This window comes from Phyllobates terribilis, unplaced genomic scaffold (assembly GCF_046119375.1).
Source record: "Phyllobates terribilis strain yellow unplaced genomic scaffold, ASM4611937v1 Scaffold_4__5_contigs__length_816908805, whole genome shotgun sequence".
Lineage (NCBI taxonomy): Eukaryota > Metazoa > Chordata > Amphibia > Anura > Dendrobatidae > Phyllobates > Phyllobates terribilis.
Window position 1 is genome coordinate 457,276,254 of NW_027362764.1, and position 18,938 is coordinate 457,295,191.

General features: G+C 39.4%; 1 protein-coding gene across 3 annotated transcripts in view; it reads left to right on the forward strand.

Moving 5' to 3' along the window:
* Window positions 1-18,938, forward strand: part of LOC141265491 (glutamate decarboxylase 1-like) — a 279,089-nt gene that overhangs the window by 88,815 nt on the left and 171,336 nt on the right. For all 3 annotated transcript variants that reach the window (XM_073678644.1, XM_073678645.1, XM_073678643.1), the window contains exons 4-7: window positions 5,683-5,773; window positions 5,890-6,002; window positions 7,236-7,351; window positions 7,669-7,748. In XM_073678644.1, coding sequence (XP_073534745.1) covers window positions 5,683-5,773; window positions 5,890-6,002; window positions 7,236-7,351; window positions 7,669-7,748 — 400 coding nt within the window. The remainder of the gene's footprint in view (window positions 1-5,682; window positions 5,774-5,889; window positions 6,003-7,235; window positions 7,352-7,668; window positions 7,749-18,938) is intronic.

An 18,938-nucleotide genomic window follows, 5' to 3' on the forward strand; every position in this document is an offset into this window, starting at 1 on the left:
ACACACCTTCTCATTTAAAGAGTTTTCTGTATTTTCATGACTATGAAAACTGACATTCACACTGAAGGCATCAAAACTATGAATAAACACATGTGGAATTATGTACTTAACAAAAAAGTGTGAAACAACTGAAAATATGTCTTGTATTCTAGGTTCTTCAAAGTAGCCACCTTTTGCTCTGATGACTGCTTTGCACACTGTTAGCATTCTCTTGATGAGCTTCAAGAGGTAGTCACCGGAAATGGTCTTCCAACAATCTTGAAGGAGTTCCCAGAGATGCTTAGCACTTGTTGGCCCTTTTGCCTTTACTCTGCGGTCCAGCTCACCCCAAACCATCTCGATTGGGTTCAGGTCTGGTCACTGTGGAGGCCAGGTCATCTGGCGTAGCACCCCATCACTCTCCTACTTGGTCAAATAGCCCTTACACAGCCTGGAGGTGTGTTTGGGGTTATTGTCCTGTTGAAAAATAAATGATGGTCCAACTAAACGCAAACCGGATGGAATAGCATGCCGCTGCAAGATGCTGTGGTAGCCATGCTAGTTCAGTATGCCTTCAATTTTGAATAAATCCCCAACAGTGTCACCAGCAAAGCACCCCCACACCATCACACCTCCTCCTCCTCCATGCTTCATGGTGGGAACCAGGCATGTAGAGTCCATCCGTTCACCTTTTCTGCGTCGCACAAAGACACGGTGGTTGGAACCAAAGATCTCAAATTTGGACTCATCAGACCAAAGCACAGATTTCCACTGGTCTAATGTCCATTCCTTGTGTTCTTTAGCCCAAACAAGTCTCTTCTGCTTGTTGGCTGTCCTTAGCAGTGGTTTCCTAGCAGCTATTTTACCACAAAGGCCTGCTGCACAAAGTCTCCTCTTAACAGTTGTTGTAGTGGTGTGTCTGCTGCTTGAACTCTGTGTGGCATTGACCTGGTCTCTAATCTGAGCTGCTATTAACCTGCGATTTCTGAGGCTGGTGACTCGGATAAACTTATCCTCAGAAGCAGAGGTGACTCTTGGTCTTCCTTTCCTGGTGTGGTCCTCATGTGAGCCGGTTTCTTTGTAGCGCTTGATGGTTTTTGCAACTGCACTTGGGGACACTTTCAAAGTTTGCCCAATTTTTCGGACTGACTGACCTTCATTTCTTAAAGTAATGATGGCCACTTGTTTTTCTTTACTTAAAATTTGTATTATGGCAAGAAAAAAACAGCTAACAGTCTATTCAGTAGGACTATCAGCTGTGTATCCACCAGACTTCTGCACAACACAACTGATGGTCCCAACCCCATTTATAAGGCAAGAAATCCCACTTATTAAACCCGACAGGGCACACCTGTGAAGTGAAAACCATTTACGGTGACTACCTCTTGAAGCTCATCAAGAGAATGCCAAGAGTGTGCAAAGCAGTAATCAAAGCAAAAGGTGGCTACTTTGAAGAACCTAGAATATAAGACATATTTTCAGTTGTTTCACACTTTTTTGTTAAGTATATAATTCCACATTTGTTAATTAATAGTTTTGATGCCTTCAGTGTGAATGTGCAATTTTCATAGTCATGAAAATACAGAAAAATCTTTAAATGAGAAGGTGTGTCCAAACTTTTGGTCTGTACTGTACTTTGGGAAGTAAGTACAACTTTGAAGATACAGGACATCTGACCATCCAAGACCTTCCAAGACCTTTTTTTGTAATAATACACTGTTCAAATGCCCATTCGAGAATCCTAGAAATTTAAGCAAAGAAAAAGACCTGTGGGTTGTAGGTTAAGGGGGTGTATGTTTCCTTATTTCTTAGTTGTTTGAAGGCCTCCTTTTCCATAGACTAGAAATCATTTCCCTCCTTATCTGTTGGTTTGTACACCACATAATCAAACGATCTTAGAACCTGTAATGCATGTCATCCAGTATAGTACAGGTTTAGAATGTAGTTTCTTTCAAAAGCAGTTTATGAGAGAATAACTGTAAATTTTTCAAGGCCGTGAAAAAGTCTAAGTTATAACTGGGCACAAAAGTAAGGCCTAGCCCAAAGACTTCTTATCTTCTATCAGATAAAATGTGAGAATATAGGTTATTACCTCCAGATTATTTTATTTGTATTTTTTCTCCTTTAGGTGTGTGGGATCAGTTTCCGTTTCTTGTTGAATCTGCCCCTATTAGGTCTAAGTAGCCTGGTATACTCCGTGTTCTCCACAATATTTCTCCCTGTCTCTCCCATTTGTACCTTTTCATTGATTGAGGAGAGAGACGAGGGTAAGCCTGAATAAGTTTGGGAGGTAGATCTCATTTTAGAATAATGATTCCTCCACCTATAGACCCGATTACTCTGAGAATCCAGTAGGTCACATTGGCATTTTTTTTATTTGACCACTATAATCGCCTTTTCTCATTTCTGGAACTCACTATTGGGCTCACTATTGAATTTAGACACTAATTCAGGGATCAACTATTTTTTAACGTCTTGCACATTTATTTCCATATTAATGTCCTTCAGTGAGGTGTCATTAGATTGAACAGGGAGTTCCATGAAGCCTCTTGAGCACGTGGAAGCTAACTTTTCCCAATGAATTTTGAAAAGGTCATCATCAATAGCGAAGAAAGAGAAGATTTGGATGTGTAAGCCTCTTGGTATCAATCCTTTCAATAAATACTGCTCTAGCAATGCCTTCTTCCACCATAGCTGAGTTGTTTTGATCAATAGCTCCCTATATTTTTTAATTAGATCAGTAGTGCATCTATGATTGCCATCTAAAATGACATCTGAACCCTCACCGAAAACCGCATTAAGCTGTGTGAGCAACGCTTTTTCACATGCTCTAAAATCCATTTGTTCAGTGGAACAGGTTGTGAAAACACAGAATTTAACTATTATAATGGGCAGCATGGTGGCTCAGAGGTTAGCACTGTTGCTTTGCAGCACTGGAGTCCTGGATTGAAATCCCATAAAAGACAACATCTGCAAGTAATTTGTATGTTCTCCCCATGTTTGCACGGTGTTACCAATATCGCATCCGGGGAAGGTCACGCAGAACCACCTCCTGTGATATTTGTGTCAAACAGCTCTCTGCTGCCCCCTATCATATGGACAATTACACGATTGACCAACGATTAGTGGAGGAGGCCGCAGGCTGTTCCCACTTATAGTTATCGGAAAACTAACAGTGAGCGTATGGTATATACACCTTCGGATTCACACATGGAATATATGTATATATTCCTGTACGGTCGCTGATAACTCCACGAGAACCAAAAGATAGATCATTAGCTGCCACCACTGGTAATGTTTTCAATCAGGCTGACTGAAGGCCTGGTTTTTGAAGTGTATGGCTCCGAGGCCGAGTATACAGAACAGAACTATAAAATTTTATATTTAATCCAAAAGGGAGGCAGTGTTTATAAAAAATATATGCAGAAAAATGTATAAAGAAGATGAAACAATACAGAATATACAGTTACATAAAATAAAAGGGATTAACAAAAGAACTTACTATGCCGCTTGCAGAGACGAGTCAACTTGAGGCCATTAAGTGAATGGGTTTCTTGCATACACGATGTTTATCTCTGTACATAGAACACAGATCATAATTTGCCTTGATCTTTTATGAGCACCTGAGTTAAACCCACACACCCCCACCGTGATGATCTCATGTGGGCAAGGTTGTGGGCTGCCTTCAGCCTTCTAGGATTTTATGAAAATCCTACTTATGCGATAACTCCTATCCAGATAATAACAGAAGTTCGAGATTGCCGCCATATTTTTATATTTTTTTACTCTGATTTTATTGTTACCTAGAGAACAAACATGACTCAAGGTACAATTTTTCCACCCTCCTGACAGACGGTGGGAATCGCATTTCCCTCACCCTGCCCGGTTGTGGGACATACCTTCCCAACCCCCTGACAGACTTGGGGTACCATTTTCCCACCCCTCAGACAGGCTTTCGGTACCTCTCTCTTATCATCCTGACAGACATTGGAATACACATTTCCCTCTCCCTGCCTGTTTGTGGGATATATCTTCTCACCACCCAGATGGGCTGGGAATAATACCTTCCCTGCCCTCCTTGTTACCATAGGAGCTGTGATAACAAGTTAACCCCTAATCAGGAGCGTTTTCTGATGAGAAGAGTTGAAGAAATTCGACTTGCAGGTTCACTACAATTAGCTAAAGTAGAAATCCAAACTGGGGTGAGTGTTTCCTGTGTTACAATACAGAGTACACTTTAGAAGAATGGCATGCATGGATGTCATCTATGAAGGAAGCCTGTCCTAAGCCCATGCACAAAAAAATCTGCCTATAATTTGCCAGGGACCATGCTGAAAAATATGAAGACTACTGGGACTATGGGGACTCTATATTCTGGAGTGATAAAACCAAGATAAATAAATGGTTTTCCAACTGATGGTTTCAAAACTGTGGTGTGCTGAGAACAAAGAAAAATGCATGGTGCACACAGTGAAACATGGTAGTGGCAATTGTCACCCCATTTCCATATAGATTGTAAGCTTGCGAGCAGGGCCCTCAATCCTCCTGTAACTGTTGAAATGTGATTCATTGTATTGTTTATATTGTCTGCATATGTCCCTACTTAATTGTAAAGTGCTGCGAAATATGTTGGCGTTATATAAATAAAAATTATTATTATTATTATTACATGGGGCTGCATGAGTCCTTCTGGTGTAGAGGAGCTACATTTTATTGATGGGGATTCTAAAGAGACAAGTTCAGCATCAATCTCCATCCAGCATCCAGGCTCTACTAAAGGTTGTTGAAGAATAGAAAAATGTATACAGAATGTTGTAATACAGTATGTCGCCAACTTGTTCACTCCATGCCTAAAAGATTTGTTGCTGTCTTTAAAAATCATGACGGTCATACAAAATACTAGATGTAGTAGATCTTGTGGGGTGTATACATTTTTGCATCAACTAACTTGAATAAAACTGAAGATTTTATAATGAAAGTTATATTATTAAAGGGGTTTTCCCACAAATAAAAGTTCATTTTAATGAATAGATCTTGGAATAATAATAAGTTACACAATTGGATGTTTTTAAAATAAACGTTCCTGTGCTGAGATAATCTTATAAATGTTCCCCTGTGCAATGTTTGTGTCTGACCGTGTACGGAACATGGTCTGATCATACCACATCTTCTGGGCAGGGGAGGAAGCAAAAGAGTATACAGACATTAAAGCACGGGATCACATCTGATTCTTTCTGTGAGGCAAAAACATTTCCCTGCCTGGGAATATTTTACTTCAAACAAAGAATCATTTGTTATCTCCTGCTGTAATGTCTGTATACTCTTTTGCCTCCTCCCCTGACCAGGAGCTGTGGTATGATCAGACCATATTCCTGCACAGTCAGACACAGTCATTACACAGGGGGCACATTTACAAGATTATTTCCGCACAAGAACATTTTATTTAAACACATCCAATTGTGGAAGTTATTATCATTCCAAGATCAATTGATTGAAATTTACTTTTGTTTTTTGGGGGAAAACCCCTTTAACCTTACTTTCATATTATGGGTTAAAAAATGTTCTATGATACATCTTGTCAAAATTTCGGAAGTTTTTCTTGTGTTTAGTGAAATACTGATTAAAATCTTCAAAGGGGATATTCTTATTTTTATAATTTTTTTTATATAAATGTATTTTATTTTTTGTGTACATACATTATAGCACACCCTCGGTATTTCAATCAACTTTTCAGTGGTCTTGACATGGTTGGACTAGCTGGTGAATGGCTGACAGCTACAGCAAACACAAACATGTATGTATCTGCTTTCTTGGATATCCATATGAATTTTTATATAACTTGAATATCCCTATGAATTTTTCATAAACTGTGTTGTTGTTATTGCTTTGTTTTATTTTGTATTTTTGTAGGTTTACATATGAAATAGCACCAGTATTCATCATTATGGAATGGATATTAATAAAGAAAATGCATGAGTTGATTGGATGGAAAGAAATTGATGCTGATGGTATATTTTCTCCTGGTAAATTGATGCCTTTAAATATATTTCCAGTATATTCAATCTTCAAATCCTTTGTATGTATGAAAACAAATCACTTATGTTTTTGACAATAGAAACTGTACAATTTGGATTTCTGATATACAGTATATACATTTTTTTAGGGCTAGAAAAGAATTACTACAATAAAACATAAATACAAAATGATCTTAGAATCATTTGTGAAAGATGTAATATATGTTTAATGACATATTTAATATGACTTATGTGTTATTGCCTTTTTCAAGCAAAAGGGAGCTGTAAGGGTAAAATTACTTGCAAGAATGAAGGGAAAATGGGAGAATGTGTACAGCAATGGGCTACATTTCATATGCCCTATTTTAGCCTCTGATTACCAGTTAAGATGTGATCAGCAGTACCTAATGCTGTAGCTGGGCAATCTTACCAACTGCCCTAATTTTCAGAGACATTGTTAGTTTAATGTTAATTATGCATCCCAAGATTTCTTCAATTAATGTACAATTATTGAATGACCCAGATGATACTTAATTATAAGGACATCAAGCCAGTAGTCTTGAAGACTTTTGCTTTCCAAAAACCTATGTAAGGTTATGTCCATGATTTCTAGACCTCAAGGAAAGTCTGCCCATTTATATAAAGTTGGTAAAGGTACAAAAGAAATTTGACCTGCATATCTTACTAGTTTGTGTAAGCGTTGGTGCATTTTCTCTTCTGAACAAGCTACTCATCTGCCTTTTGGGTGACGCGAAAAGGAAAATCAATGAATAGTCAAGTCTTTTCCTTTAATGGACTTGGTTTACGAACCCGTGCACAAGGTTATAGAACTGTTCAATTTTGTACAAAGCAATATTAGGACCTCCTTCTGCGTATTAATAACTTACTGAAGACAAAGTTACAGTAGACATCCAATACACGTAAAGCAGATAATGTCAATTGAGGCAATGTTAACTGGAATACGTGAAATTTTGTGTTGGATGATGTTTTGTTTGCTATTTCCCATAACCTGAATAGAGGATTAAATGGTAAATAACAGATATTTAACGTATTATTATTACTCTTCCTCCTAGAAAATACTGTTTACTCATGACAACCTAAATTACTAGACTACAATGTGATCGCCTTGGGTATATTCTATAATTTATTTACATTGAATTATGTGCAAAATTGCAGCCATGTTTCCTTTTTTAGGTTTAACAGCTGTTGTTGCTTAATAATTAATTTTTTTTCTTCTTTTAGGTGGTACTATATCAAACCTGTACAGCATACTCATAGCTCGATACAAGTTTTTTCCTATTGTCAAAACAAAGGGAATGGCGGCTCTACCAAGGATTGTTCTCTTTACTTCTGAACACGTATGTGACGAATCCTGACCATGCAGATAGAGTTATTATAGCAATTAACCATCTAAAATGAGTCCTAAAATACAATTGGAAATAAATGCATATAAAAACATAACTTGTCCCACAGAAAAAATTCTTAGAGCTGTTTTGATTCATGTGACTTGATCATAGAGGCCAGGTGAAAACATATTTTTAGACAAGGCATGTCAAATTAATGTTGCACTGTGCTCTGGTCCCTGAATTTCTGAATTAATCAATTGCATGTGAGTACATGGCCTTATACCTGCGATTAACCCTGTTCCTACTTATTTATTTTATTTCTTTTGTAGAGTCACTACTCCTTTCAGAAAGCATCTGCTGTTCTTGGCATTGGATTAGAGAATGTGATAGCTGTTAGGTGTGATGAAAGGTGAGTTTCAGTTATTGCTTGATGAATAAATAATGGCTTTCTGTGTCATTTCTTTGTACTATAAAATTAACTAGTCTTTATTTTCTAATGTAAGAGCAGAAATAAACCTGTATGTATACATATGGATTCTCTGACGATATAAATATATATATATATATATATATATATATATATATATATATATATATATATATATACATCCACGTGGCAAATAAAATTATTTAAGCCATAGATTTTTTTTTCGAACAATGCAATCCCTTTATGTTTAAAGTCCTAATGAATGTTAAACATACGTTATATACTCTAGCCACATAGAGCTATTGTATATGTGGTCAAAATACACCCACTCTAGCCGATCAGCCTGATCATAAGCTTATACATGTTGTTCTTTTGTAGAATACTTTTTAGCAGCCTGTGTATACTTTTTTACTTATAGGAGCAAAGGAGGGAGCAGTAGATCGCAATAGTTTATATATCAAAAAAAGTTTATTATATCAAAAGATTAAAATATGTTATAGTATAGATATTTTCATATATATGGATACAGGACAAAAACTTTAGTACAAAAAGGTTTTTAGGAGACCTATGAGCCAGACTACTATGTTATTACTCCCCTGAACCTATAGACCTGGGGTCCTCAAACTTTTTAAACAGGAGGCCAGTTCACGGTCCCTCAGACCATTGGAGGGCCGGAATATAGTTTTTTAAAAAAACTATGAACAAATTCCTATGCACACTGCACATATTTTATTTTGAAGTGAAAAAAAACAATACAGGAACAAATACAATATTTAAAATGAAGAACAAGTAAAGTTAAATCAACCGGTATTTCAATAGGTAGGTAACTGTACCCAATAGGCAGCATAGGTTCCCAATAGGCAGGTAAATGTACCCAATAGGCAGCATAGGTCCCCAATAGGCAGGTAAATGTCCCCAATAGGCAGGTAAATATCCCCAATAGGCAGCATAGGTCCTCAATGGGCAGGTAAATGTTCCCAATAGGCGGGCTGTTTCCCCCTTATAATGCCATATGCAGGCTGTTCCCTCCCTTATAATGCCCCATGCTGGATGCCACCCCCCATATAATGCCCCATGCAGGATGTCCCTTTCTCACACCATATAATGCCCCATGCAAGATATCACTCCCCTGTCTTTATAATGCCCCATGCAAGATGTCACTTTCCCCCCCATATAATGCCCATGCAGGATGTCACCCCCCATATCATGCCACATGCAGGATGTCACCCCCCATATAATGCCCCATGCAGGATGTCACCCCCAATATAATGCCCCATGCAGCATGTCACCCTCCCCCCCATATAATGCCACATGCAGCATGTCACCCACCCATATAATGCCACATGCAGCATGTCACCCCCCCATATAATGCCCCATGCAGGATGTCAGCCCCCCATATAATGCCCCATGCAGCATGTCACCCCCCCATATAATGCCCCATGCAGCATGTCACCCTCCCCCCCATATAATGCCCCATGCAGGATGTCCCTTTCCCCCCCATATAATGCCCCATGAAGGATGTCACCCCCCATATCATGCCCCATGCAGGATGTCACCCCCCATATTATACCCCTTGCAGGATGTCACCCCCCATATTATACCCCTTGCAGGATGTCACCCCCCCATATAATGACCTATGCCTCCATACATAAAAAAAAAAAAAAAATCCAATACTCACCTCACTTCTCACCTGCTGCCGCTGCTCTACTCTGGTCTGGACTCCAGCGTTGCGGTGGCGTTGTCCCGCTCTGCACTGCCTGTGACGGCACTCGGGAGGGCGCGGTGTAAAGACGTCACCGCGCCCTCTGACCTGAGACGTCACAGGAAGCGCAGAGCAGGAAGACAGCGGATCTGGAGAGGCATGGGGAGAGGTGAGTATCAGCCTGCCGGGGCCCTGAGCAAGCGGGGGGAAGGGCGGGCAATGGCACCGCTCTCCTCTCCTCCGCCCACAGCCCGGCGGGCTGGATAAAAGTCCTCCGCGGGCCGCATGTGGCCTGCGGGCCATAGTTTGAGGACCGCTGCTATAGACTAAGGTAAAAGATTTGAGTAGTATGGGAGAGTATAGGAGACTTCCTTGTAATTACTATGTGAGGTCCAATTATAACCATGTGTAATGTTCTAAGGATAGCTCCAAAAAATTTAATAGAAAGAGTATATTACCTGTAGACATTGGGATGTAGTCTCGGGTGGCTCACTTGTTACCTTGACGCGCATTTCACCGCTGCTGCAGTTTCGTCAGGAGGTGTTGAATGCGCTGAAGTGTTGGGGTTTCATATATGCAGTTCTATTATGATAGGCGCACCACCGCCATGTTGCCGCGTCATCCAGGGAGGTCGCGCGCCCTGCCCGCATCACCACCTCCATGTGATCTGGTCATGCGACCGGAGCCGTAGCCATGGTGACGCATCGCAGCTACGGAGCACTCCTCCCGGAAGACGCCGCAGACCATCAGGTTAATGATAAGTATGATGTTTAAAGGTTTTTATTTTAATCAGATACATGTGTTGTTCTTATTATCTTAAAATGTTATGGGCTGTTATTGAGAATTCATGGGATAATGATCTAATTTTGAGATTGCTGATGTTATATTAATTGATTACATATGTATCTATAAGGACATATATCAATATGTGTATGTGCTTTTACTTAGCATAGTAAATATTTCCCAAATTTGTGAGAGCAGAAATGCTTCAAATATAGGGATATTTAGAATGTAAGTTTGTTATATATATATAAATTTGCATTAGTAAGGGTCAGTTCAGTGTCTCCTAATGAATATGCAAATTATGAATGTCTGACCAATGCAAGTGTATATATGAGCCAGGAAATATATCTAATAGTAGTAGATTATTAAAAAATAATAAACCTTTGATATTACCATAAGATTACATCTATAAGTATCACCCAAAAGATCATTCGAAGGTATATATTTTCTGTTTTTTCTGTCTCTCATTTATAGTCCAGATGGAGGGTGGTCATATGTCCAAATGCCTTGTATCCCAGTTGAAAGGGAGAAGCACCACTGGAATGGATCACATTTTTGCATGTTGTCCTCTGATTCTTCTTGTAATTGCGAATTTGATCCTTGTATATTGATCTTTCCTTTTATTTTCTTTCCATAGGTATGGTATGGCAGTGCTCTTGGAGTTCGCATCGCCATCCCTCTCCACTCTCCAGTCCTCAGATAAAACACACATAGCAAAATATGGGTAAGTAGAATATACTATTATTATCTGAGAAAATGTATCTGAGCCTGTATTTCCTTGTATATTGACTTTTTGTGATCATGTCTTTGAGATTTTTTGATTTTCTCCAGGTGACAGATGAGTATTTTGGGAGATGTTTAGCCAGGTCTTCTTCTGTTAATAAGATTGACCAATGTTTATCTAGTATCTGTAGAATATCTTGCCATCTGGAGTTAAATGTAGTAATAAATCTAATAGACTGTTTTTCTCGACTGGTAGTTTGTTTAGAATATGTTAAGGGTATGTGCACACGATGCAGAAATGCTCAGGATTTTTTCCTGAGCGTTTCTGCATCTCTCTGGCAGGAAAAAATGCATGCGGATTGTACATGCGGTTTCCTGCCAGGGACATGCGGAAATGAAGCGTTCTTCACTTTCATTTCCGCATGCGGGTTGACAAGCGCTTCCCAAGCGATTTTAGCATCACTTGGAAAGTGCTTGTCAACTTCACACTATATAAATCCATGCAACCGGCATGGATTTATATAGTGTGTGATGTCAAAAAATAAAAAATAAATCTATACTTTACCCTCTGATGGCCCCCGGTGTCCTGCTTCATCGGTCCCGGCTGCCGGCAGTGAAGACTGTAGGACCTTCCGACGTCAGCGTCATGTGACCCGTCACATGACTCTGACGTCAGCGAAGGTCCTTCATTCAACCGCGAAGTGCGCGGGAAGCCGGCAGGAGCGCTGCGCGGGCCGTCAGAAGGTGAGAATATATATATTTTTTATTTTATTCTTTTTTTTTTAATGGTACCTGGGTCTGGATGAGAGTCCTCTCATCCACACCCGGGTACCATCCGCACATTAGACCGCATGAAAAGCGCATCAACATATACAGTGATGCGGATTCCATGCGGTCTAATGCAAGTCAATGGCGGCAAAAGAGCAGCGTTTCCGCAAAATTAATTGACATGCTGTGGCATCATGGGCACAGCACATGCGGATTTCCATTGGGGAACATTGCTGCCCTTCTACCATGCGTTTTTCATGCGTTTCCACGGCGTTTACGCAACTGCAAAAACACCGCGGAAACGCATGAAAAACGCATCGTGTGAACTCAGCCTAATAGTTGGTTTCTAGGAGTAAATTTGGCCCTTCTGTAGCCAGCTCTAATTGTTTTGTGATTATAACCTCTGTTTTGCATATTAATTTTCAAGAGATTGGCTTGTTTTTCAAATTTATCATTGTCTGAACATAGGCGTTTCATACGTAAGAATTGTCCTATTGGTAATGCTCTCTTTGTCTGGGGAGGGTGGGAGGAGGAAGCATGAAGGAGTGTATTGGTGGCTGTTTCTTTTCGATAAACGTCTGTAGAAATGAATCCCTCCGGGGTAACCTCAATGTGTAGGTCGAGGAAATCTACACTAGTCTTACTGTAGTGCCATGTGAGTTTGATGTTTAGCTCATTATTATTGAGCTTTTCTAAGAAGGTAAGTAGGCCCGATTCGGAGCCTTGCCAGATAAATAAGATATCATCTATATATCTTGACCATGAGACCACGGCGTCCATCTCCTCCATATTCTGGATGGTTTTGCTATCCCACAGCCCCAGGAAAAGATTTGCATATGAGGGCGCACAAGTTGCCCCCATAGCAGTACCCCGGAGCTGTAGGAAAAATCTGTCTTTAAATGTGAAGAAGTTATGTGTTAGAGCAAAATGTAGAAGATCGATAATGAAATTTATTAACTCTCCATCCAAATTTGACACATCAAGAAAATATCGGGACGCCGTGATCCCATGGTCGTGACATATAGATGTATAGAGTGATTCGACGTCACATGTTACTAAAATCATATCTTCTTCAAGTTGTATGTCTGCAAGGCGTCGTAACATCTCTGTTGTGTCTTTGATGAAAGATGGTAACGTTTCAACACATTTTTGTAGATAGAAGTCTATGAATTTACATGTGCTCTCACATAGCCCACCTATCCCTGATACAATGTGGCACCCCGGAGGGTTCTGTTTGTTTTTATGAATTTTGGGTATTAGATAAAACGTCAGAACAATTGGAAAGTCGGGTATGAGACCTTTCAGCATATCGTTGGAGATAATTCCTTGTTGATGGCCCATTAGGAGAATGTAATCTAGTTCCATTTTGTATTTTTGCATAGGGTTTGACTCAAGTTTTTTGTAGCAGTTTAATTGATTGAGTTGTCTAAATACTTCTCTCTCGTACATATCTGCAGACCATATCACAACATTCCCCCCCTTATCTGCAGGTTTAATGACCAGATGTTTCATATCTTTTAGTTCTTTAATTGCTTTGTTTTGTTGGGATGTTAAATTATATAATGAGATATTTTCTGGTATTTGGGAAATTTCTTTTCTCATTAATTTTACAAATATGTCCACATTGGGGCATAATCCTATAGGGGGGAAATGTTGTGAGTAGCTATGCAGATATGTCGGGAGGTGCTGCTCTCCTATATCTTTCTGTTCCATTAGTATTTCCTCTAGATCTACCAATGCTGTTTGTTCTGTATCAGTGGGAAATATATTTCGTGATTGATTCGCAAAATATTTTTTATAATTTAATTTTCTGGCAAACAATTCTACATCTTTGATCATAATGAAAGAGTCGAAGCGTGCCGCCGGTGCAAAAGTTAGTCCCTTTTCCAACACCTGAATTTGTGCTTTAGTAAGGTGTGTATCTGATAGGTTAATTACCTTTAAATTCTGTACTGCTTTTTGTCTTTTTTGTAGAAGTTGCGTGTCCTTATTGGTAGACAAAGGGTAGCGTTTTTTTGGGCCTGGTAGTCTGGGTAGCTCACCTCTCCTGGCCCACCACGCTTGCCTAAAAAAGATTGTTCGCCACATGCTTCGTCTGATAGTAGTGATGTAGCTGATGATGATCTTGAAACCGGTCTGGAGTTGGGTTTTTTATATTGCCACTTATATACTTTTTTTTGGGAATAATCTTGGAAATCTCTCTGAAATCTTTTCCTGGGGCTGTGGGAGAGCAAAACCATCCAGAATATGGAGGAGATGGACGTCATGGTCAAGATATATAGATGATATCTTATTTATCTGGCAAGGCTCCGAATCGGGCCTACTTACCTTCTTAGAAAAGCTCAATAATAATGAGCTAAACATCAAACTCACATGGCACTACAGTAAGACTAGTGTAGATTTCCTCGACCTACACATTGAGGTTACACCGGAGGGATTCATTTCCACAGACGTTTATCGAAAAGAAACAGCCACCAATACACTCCTTCATGCTTCCTCCTCCCACCCTCCCCAGACAAAGAGAGCATTACCAATAGGACAATTCTTATGTATGAAACGCCTATGTTCAGACAATGATAAATTTGAAAAACAAGCCAATCTCTTGAAAATTAATCTGCAAAACAGAGGTTATAATCACAAAACAATTAGAGCTGGCTACAGAAGGGCCAAATTTACTCCTAGAAACCAACTATTGACATATTCTAAACAAACTACCAGTCGAGAAAAAACAGTCTATTAGATTTATTACTACATTTAACTCCAGATGGCAAGACATTCTACAGATACTAGATAAACATTGGTCAATCTTATTAACAGATGAAGACCTGGCAAAACATCTCCCAAAATACCCATCTGTCACCTGGAGAAAATCAAAAAATCTCAAAGACATGATCACAAAGTCATTATACAACACTGCAGAAGAATACGTTTTCTAATAAAGCAGGCCCAAAAAGGGGATCCTTTCAATGTGGAGGATGCATGGCATGCCAATACATAAAGATCATTTGCATTTTCTAACAGTGATGGCAGTAGATCCTTTACTATAACACACCATATCAATTGTAAAAAAGATAATGTGATCTACTACGCATACTGTCCATGCAAATTGATCTACATAGGGATGACAACCCGAGAACTGAGAGTCAGAATACTGGAACACATTAGAGATATCAAAAATGCTGCAGAAGCCACAGATTTAGGGATTCTCAAAACTATCCCCAAACATTTTAAAAAATGTCATAATAGCAACCCAAAACTGCTCAAAATACGAGGAATTGACCGAGTACATCTGGGTATCTGGGGAGCAAACTACAAAAAAGAACTTCTAAAAAAAGAAACAAAATGGATAGTGGTTCTGAACACAATAACCCCTAATGGCCTAAATGAACATGCAAGTTTCAAACCCTTTTTGTGAATGCGTGAATTTTAAATTGCTAATACCTATGTTAAGTAATTTTATTTATATTTTCTATATTTTCCAGAGAGTTAGGGAAATACAGGCTCAGATACATATTCTCAGATAATAATAGTATATTCTACTTACCCATATTTTGTTATGTGTGTTTTTTCTGAGGACTGGAGAGTGGAGAGGGATGGCGATGTGAACTCCAAGAGCACTGCCATACCATACCTATGGAAAGAAAATAAAAGGAAAGATCAATATACAAGGATCAATTTTGCAATTACAAGAAGAATCAGAGGACAACATGCAAAAATGTGATCCATTCCAGTGGTGCTTCTCCCTTTCAACTGAGATACATGGCATTTGGACATATGACCACCCTCCATCTGGACTATAAATGAGAGACTGAAATCACAGAAAATATATACCTTCAAATGATCTTTTGGGTGATACTTATAGATGTAATCTTATGGTAATATCAAAGATTTATTATTTTTTAATAATCTACTACTATTAGATATATTTCCTGGCTCATATATACACTAGCATTGGTCAGACATTCATAATTTGCATATTCATTAGGAGACACTGAACTGACCCTTGCTATTACAGCTATATATATATATATATATAACAAACTTACATTCTAAATATCCCTATATTTGAAGCATTTCTGCTCTCACAAATTTGGGAAATATTTACTATGCTAAGTAACAGCACATACACATATTGATATATGTCCTTATACAGTAGATACATATGTAATCAATTAATATAACATCAGCAATCTCAAAATTAGATCATTATCCCATGTATTCTCAATAACAGCCCATAACATTTTAAGATAATAAGAACAACACATGTATCTGATTAAAAGAAAAACCTTTAAACATCATACTTATCATTAACCTGATAGAGCGCACACCGAGCATGCGCTGCGGCGTCTTCCGGAAGGAGTGCTCCATAGCTGCGATGCGCCACCATGGCTATGGCTCCGGTCACATGACCGGATCACGTGGAGGTGGTGACGCGGGCACGGCGCGCGGCCTCCCTGGATGACGCGGCAACATGGCGGTAGTGCGCCGCTCATATCGGGCCTATCATAATAGAACTGCATATATAAAACCCCAACACTTCAGCGCATTCAACACCTCCTGACAAAACTGCAGCAGTGGTGAAATGCGCGTCGAGGTAACAAGTGAGCCACCCGAGACTACATCCCAATGTCTACAGGTAATATAATCTTTCTATTAAATTTTTTGGAGCTATCCTTAGAACATTACACATGGTTATAATTGGACCTCACATAGTAATTACAAGGAAGTCTCCTATACTCTCCCATACTACTCAAATCTTTTACCTTAGACTATAGGTACAGGGGAATAATAACATAGTAGTCTGGCTCATAGGTCTCCTAAAAACCTTTTTGTACTGAAGTTTTTGTCCTGTATCCATATATATGAAAATATCTATACTATAACATATTTTAATCTTTTGATATAATAAACTTTTTTTGATATATAAAACAATTGTGATCTATTTCTCCCTCCTTTGCTCCTATAAGTAAATATGTCTAAGTTGGAGGGGATCCCCCTCATTTTCCTTAGGCTATTCCTTCAGTATGTATCTGTGTATACTTTTTGCAGGTAGAATTACAATGAAAGGTCACACATCTATTATAAAGCTGGAGGTACATATTACAGAATCACGCACTGCACATAGGTGGTGTTAGGAACTGACCTGCATTGGAGTAGTGATATTGCAACCACTAGGGGCAACACTGGCAGGTAGCGTAGTCAGGAAAAGCCAGGAATCGGTACACAGGAACAGCAGTATAGTCTGAAAGGATATAGCAGGTTGCGTAGTCAGGAAAAGCCAGGAATCGGTACACAGGAACAACAGTATAGTCTTGTACGAGGCAGCAGGTGAAGGGAGAGCTTGATTAAAGGCTGGGAGCTAAATAATCTCACACGGAAGGAGGTGCCAGGTTTAAATAGGGTGTTCATTCAGGAACTCACAGGATAAAGCCAATCAGGAACAACACAGGGTGGAGCCGCTCAACAAAAACACAGGTACTAGAATCTAGGTTAGCCAAGAACTGTCCAGCTAGCTGAATAGCTCAGTGGGAAGAGCTGCCGCCTGGTGCCCAAGTGCTGCTGGGTTCGAATCCTGACAGTAGTCCCCTCCTCGCAAGATGACCTCTGGAGATCTCAGACGCTGACTTCTCTGGATGTCTCTGATGAAAGTCACTTGTAAGCCTGGGTGCATGGACATTGCACTCCAGCTCTCATGAATTTTCTTCTGGTCTGTAACCCATACTTTGCACCAAATCTTGTAATCTTCCTCTAAATCTTCTGGAGACCAGAATTTTATCCACGATGTACTCTTCTTCACCATGGACTATTTCTGGTGTACGCGGTGGCTGAGTTTTTCCTGGAAACACTGAAAGGCTTGAGATACATGGAACACAGGGTGAATTTTCAGGCTGTTAAGAAGTTTTACACAGAAAGCAACTGGGTTAATGTGTGCAGAAATTTGAAAAGGTCCTATTAATTTTTGACCCACCCAATTTCAATGACACTAAGTTTGTTTTCAGATTTTTTTGTGGCTAGCCAAATCTTTCTGTAACAGATCAATTAGTTTTTTCTGAGCTTCTTCCAACTTTGTCAATCGGTCAGTTACAGCAGGATCCAAAGAATTAAATGGAAGATTAGGAATAAATACTGGATGCAAGCCATAATTAGCAAAAATGAACTTTGGTATGTAGAACTGTGTTATTTTAGGTGAATTCTGCTGTTGGTAAATAGTCCACCCAGTCACCCTGCAGGTAAGAAATAAAACAGTGCAGATATTGTTTGAGAGGATGGTTAGTTCTTTCAGTCTGGCCATTGGATTGTGAAGGGAAGGCACTAGACAAATTGACAGTAACTCCTAAAGCTGTACAAAAGCGTTTCCAAAATTTTGAAGTAAACTGAACACTAGAGATGAGCGGTGTTCGACTAGAACTGTTCGCCAATCTCAAATTCGAGCTGTTTTGGGCGGTGTTCGAGTTGTTCGACGAACCCGAACGATTTGCAAAAAATTCGGCTGTTCGAGGTTATGTTCGATAACTGTTCGTGCACCAAAAGCGTGTCCTGCATGTCTGGTGCTATTTAGAGCACCAATCATGCAGGGATTGTCTGCCACTCACTGTAATGCCACAGCCATGGTGGTTGTGGCATTACAGTGATTGCCCAAATCGATGGGAACAGTGCCAACAGTGAAACATGAAAAGCCGGCAATTCAGCAGCGGCATACACCGGTACCCGACAATTTAGAACCGAAAGAATAGAGCTTCACACATAGATTAGATAGATATAAACATGTCAGCCACATATATACGAAGTACAGTGAAAGTGCTGCTTACTGTACTTGTCATTTAGCGTAAAGGATTTATCAAAAAAAATAATAGTGTTTTCATGCACCGTCTCTTTAAAAAAGCCGGCCGGCAATTCAGCAGCGGTACCCGACAATTTAGAATAGAAAGAATAGAGAATCACACATAGATTAGATAGATAGAAACATGTCAGTCACATATATATGAAGCACAGTGACAGTGCTGCTTACTGTACTTGTCATTTAGCGTAAAGGATTTATCAAAAAAAATAATAGTGTTTTCATGCACCGTCTCTTTAAAAAAGCCGGCCGGCAATTCAGCAGCGGTACCCGACAATTTATAACAGACAGAATAGAGCTTCACACATAGATTAGATAGATAGAAACATGTCAGTCACATATATATGAAGTACAGTGA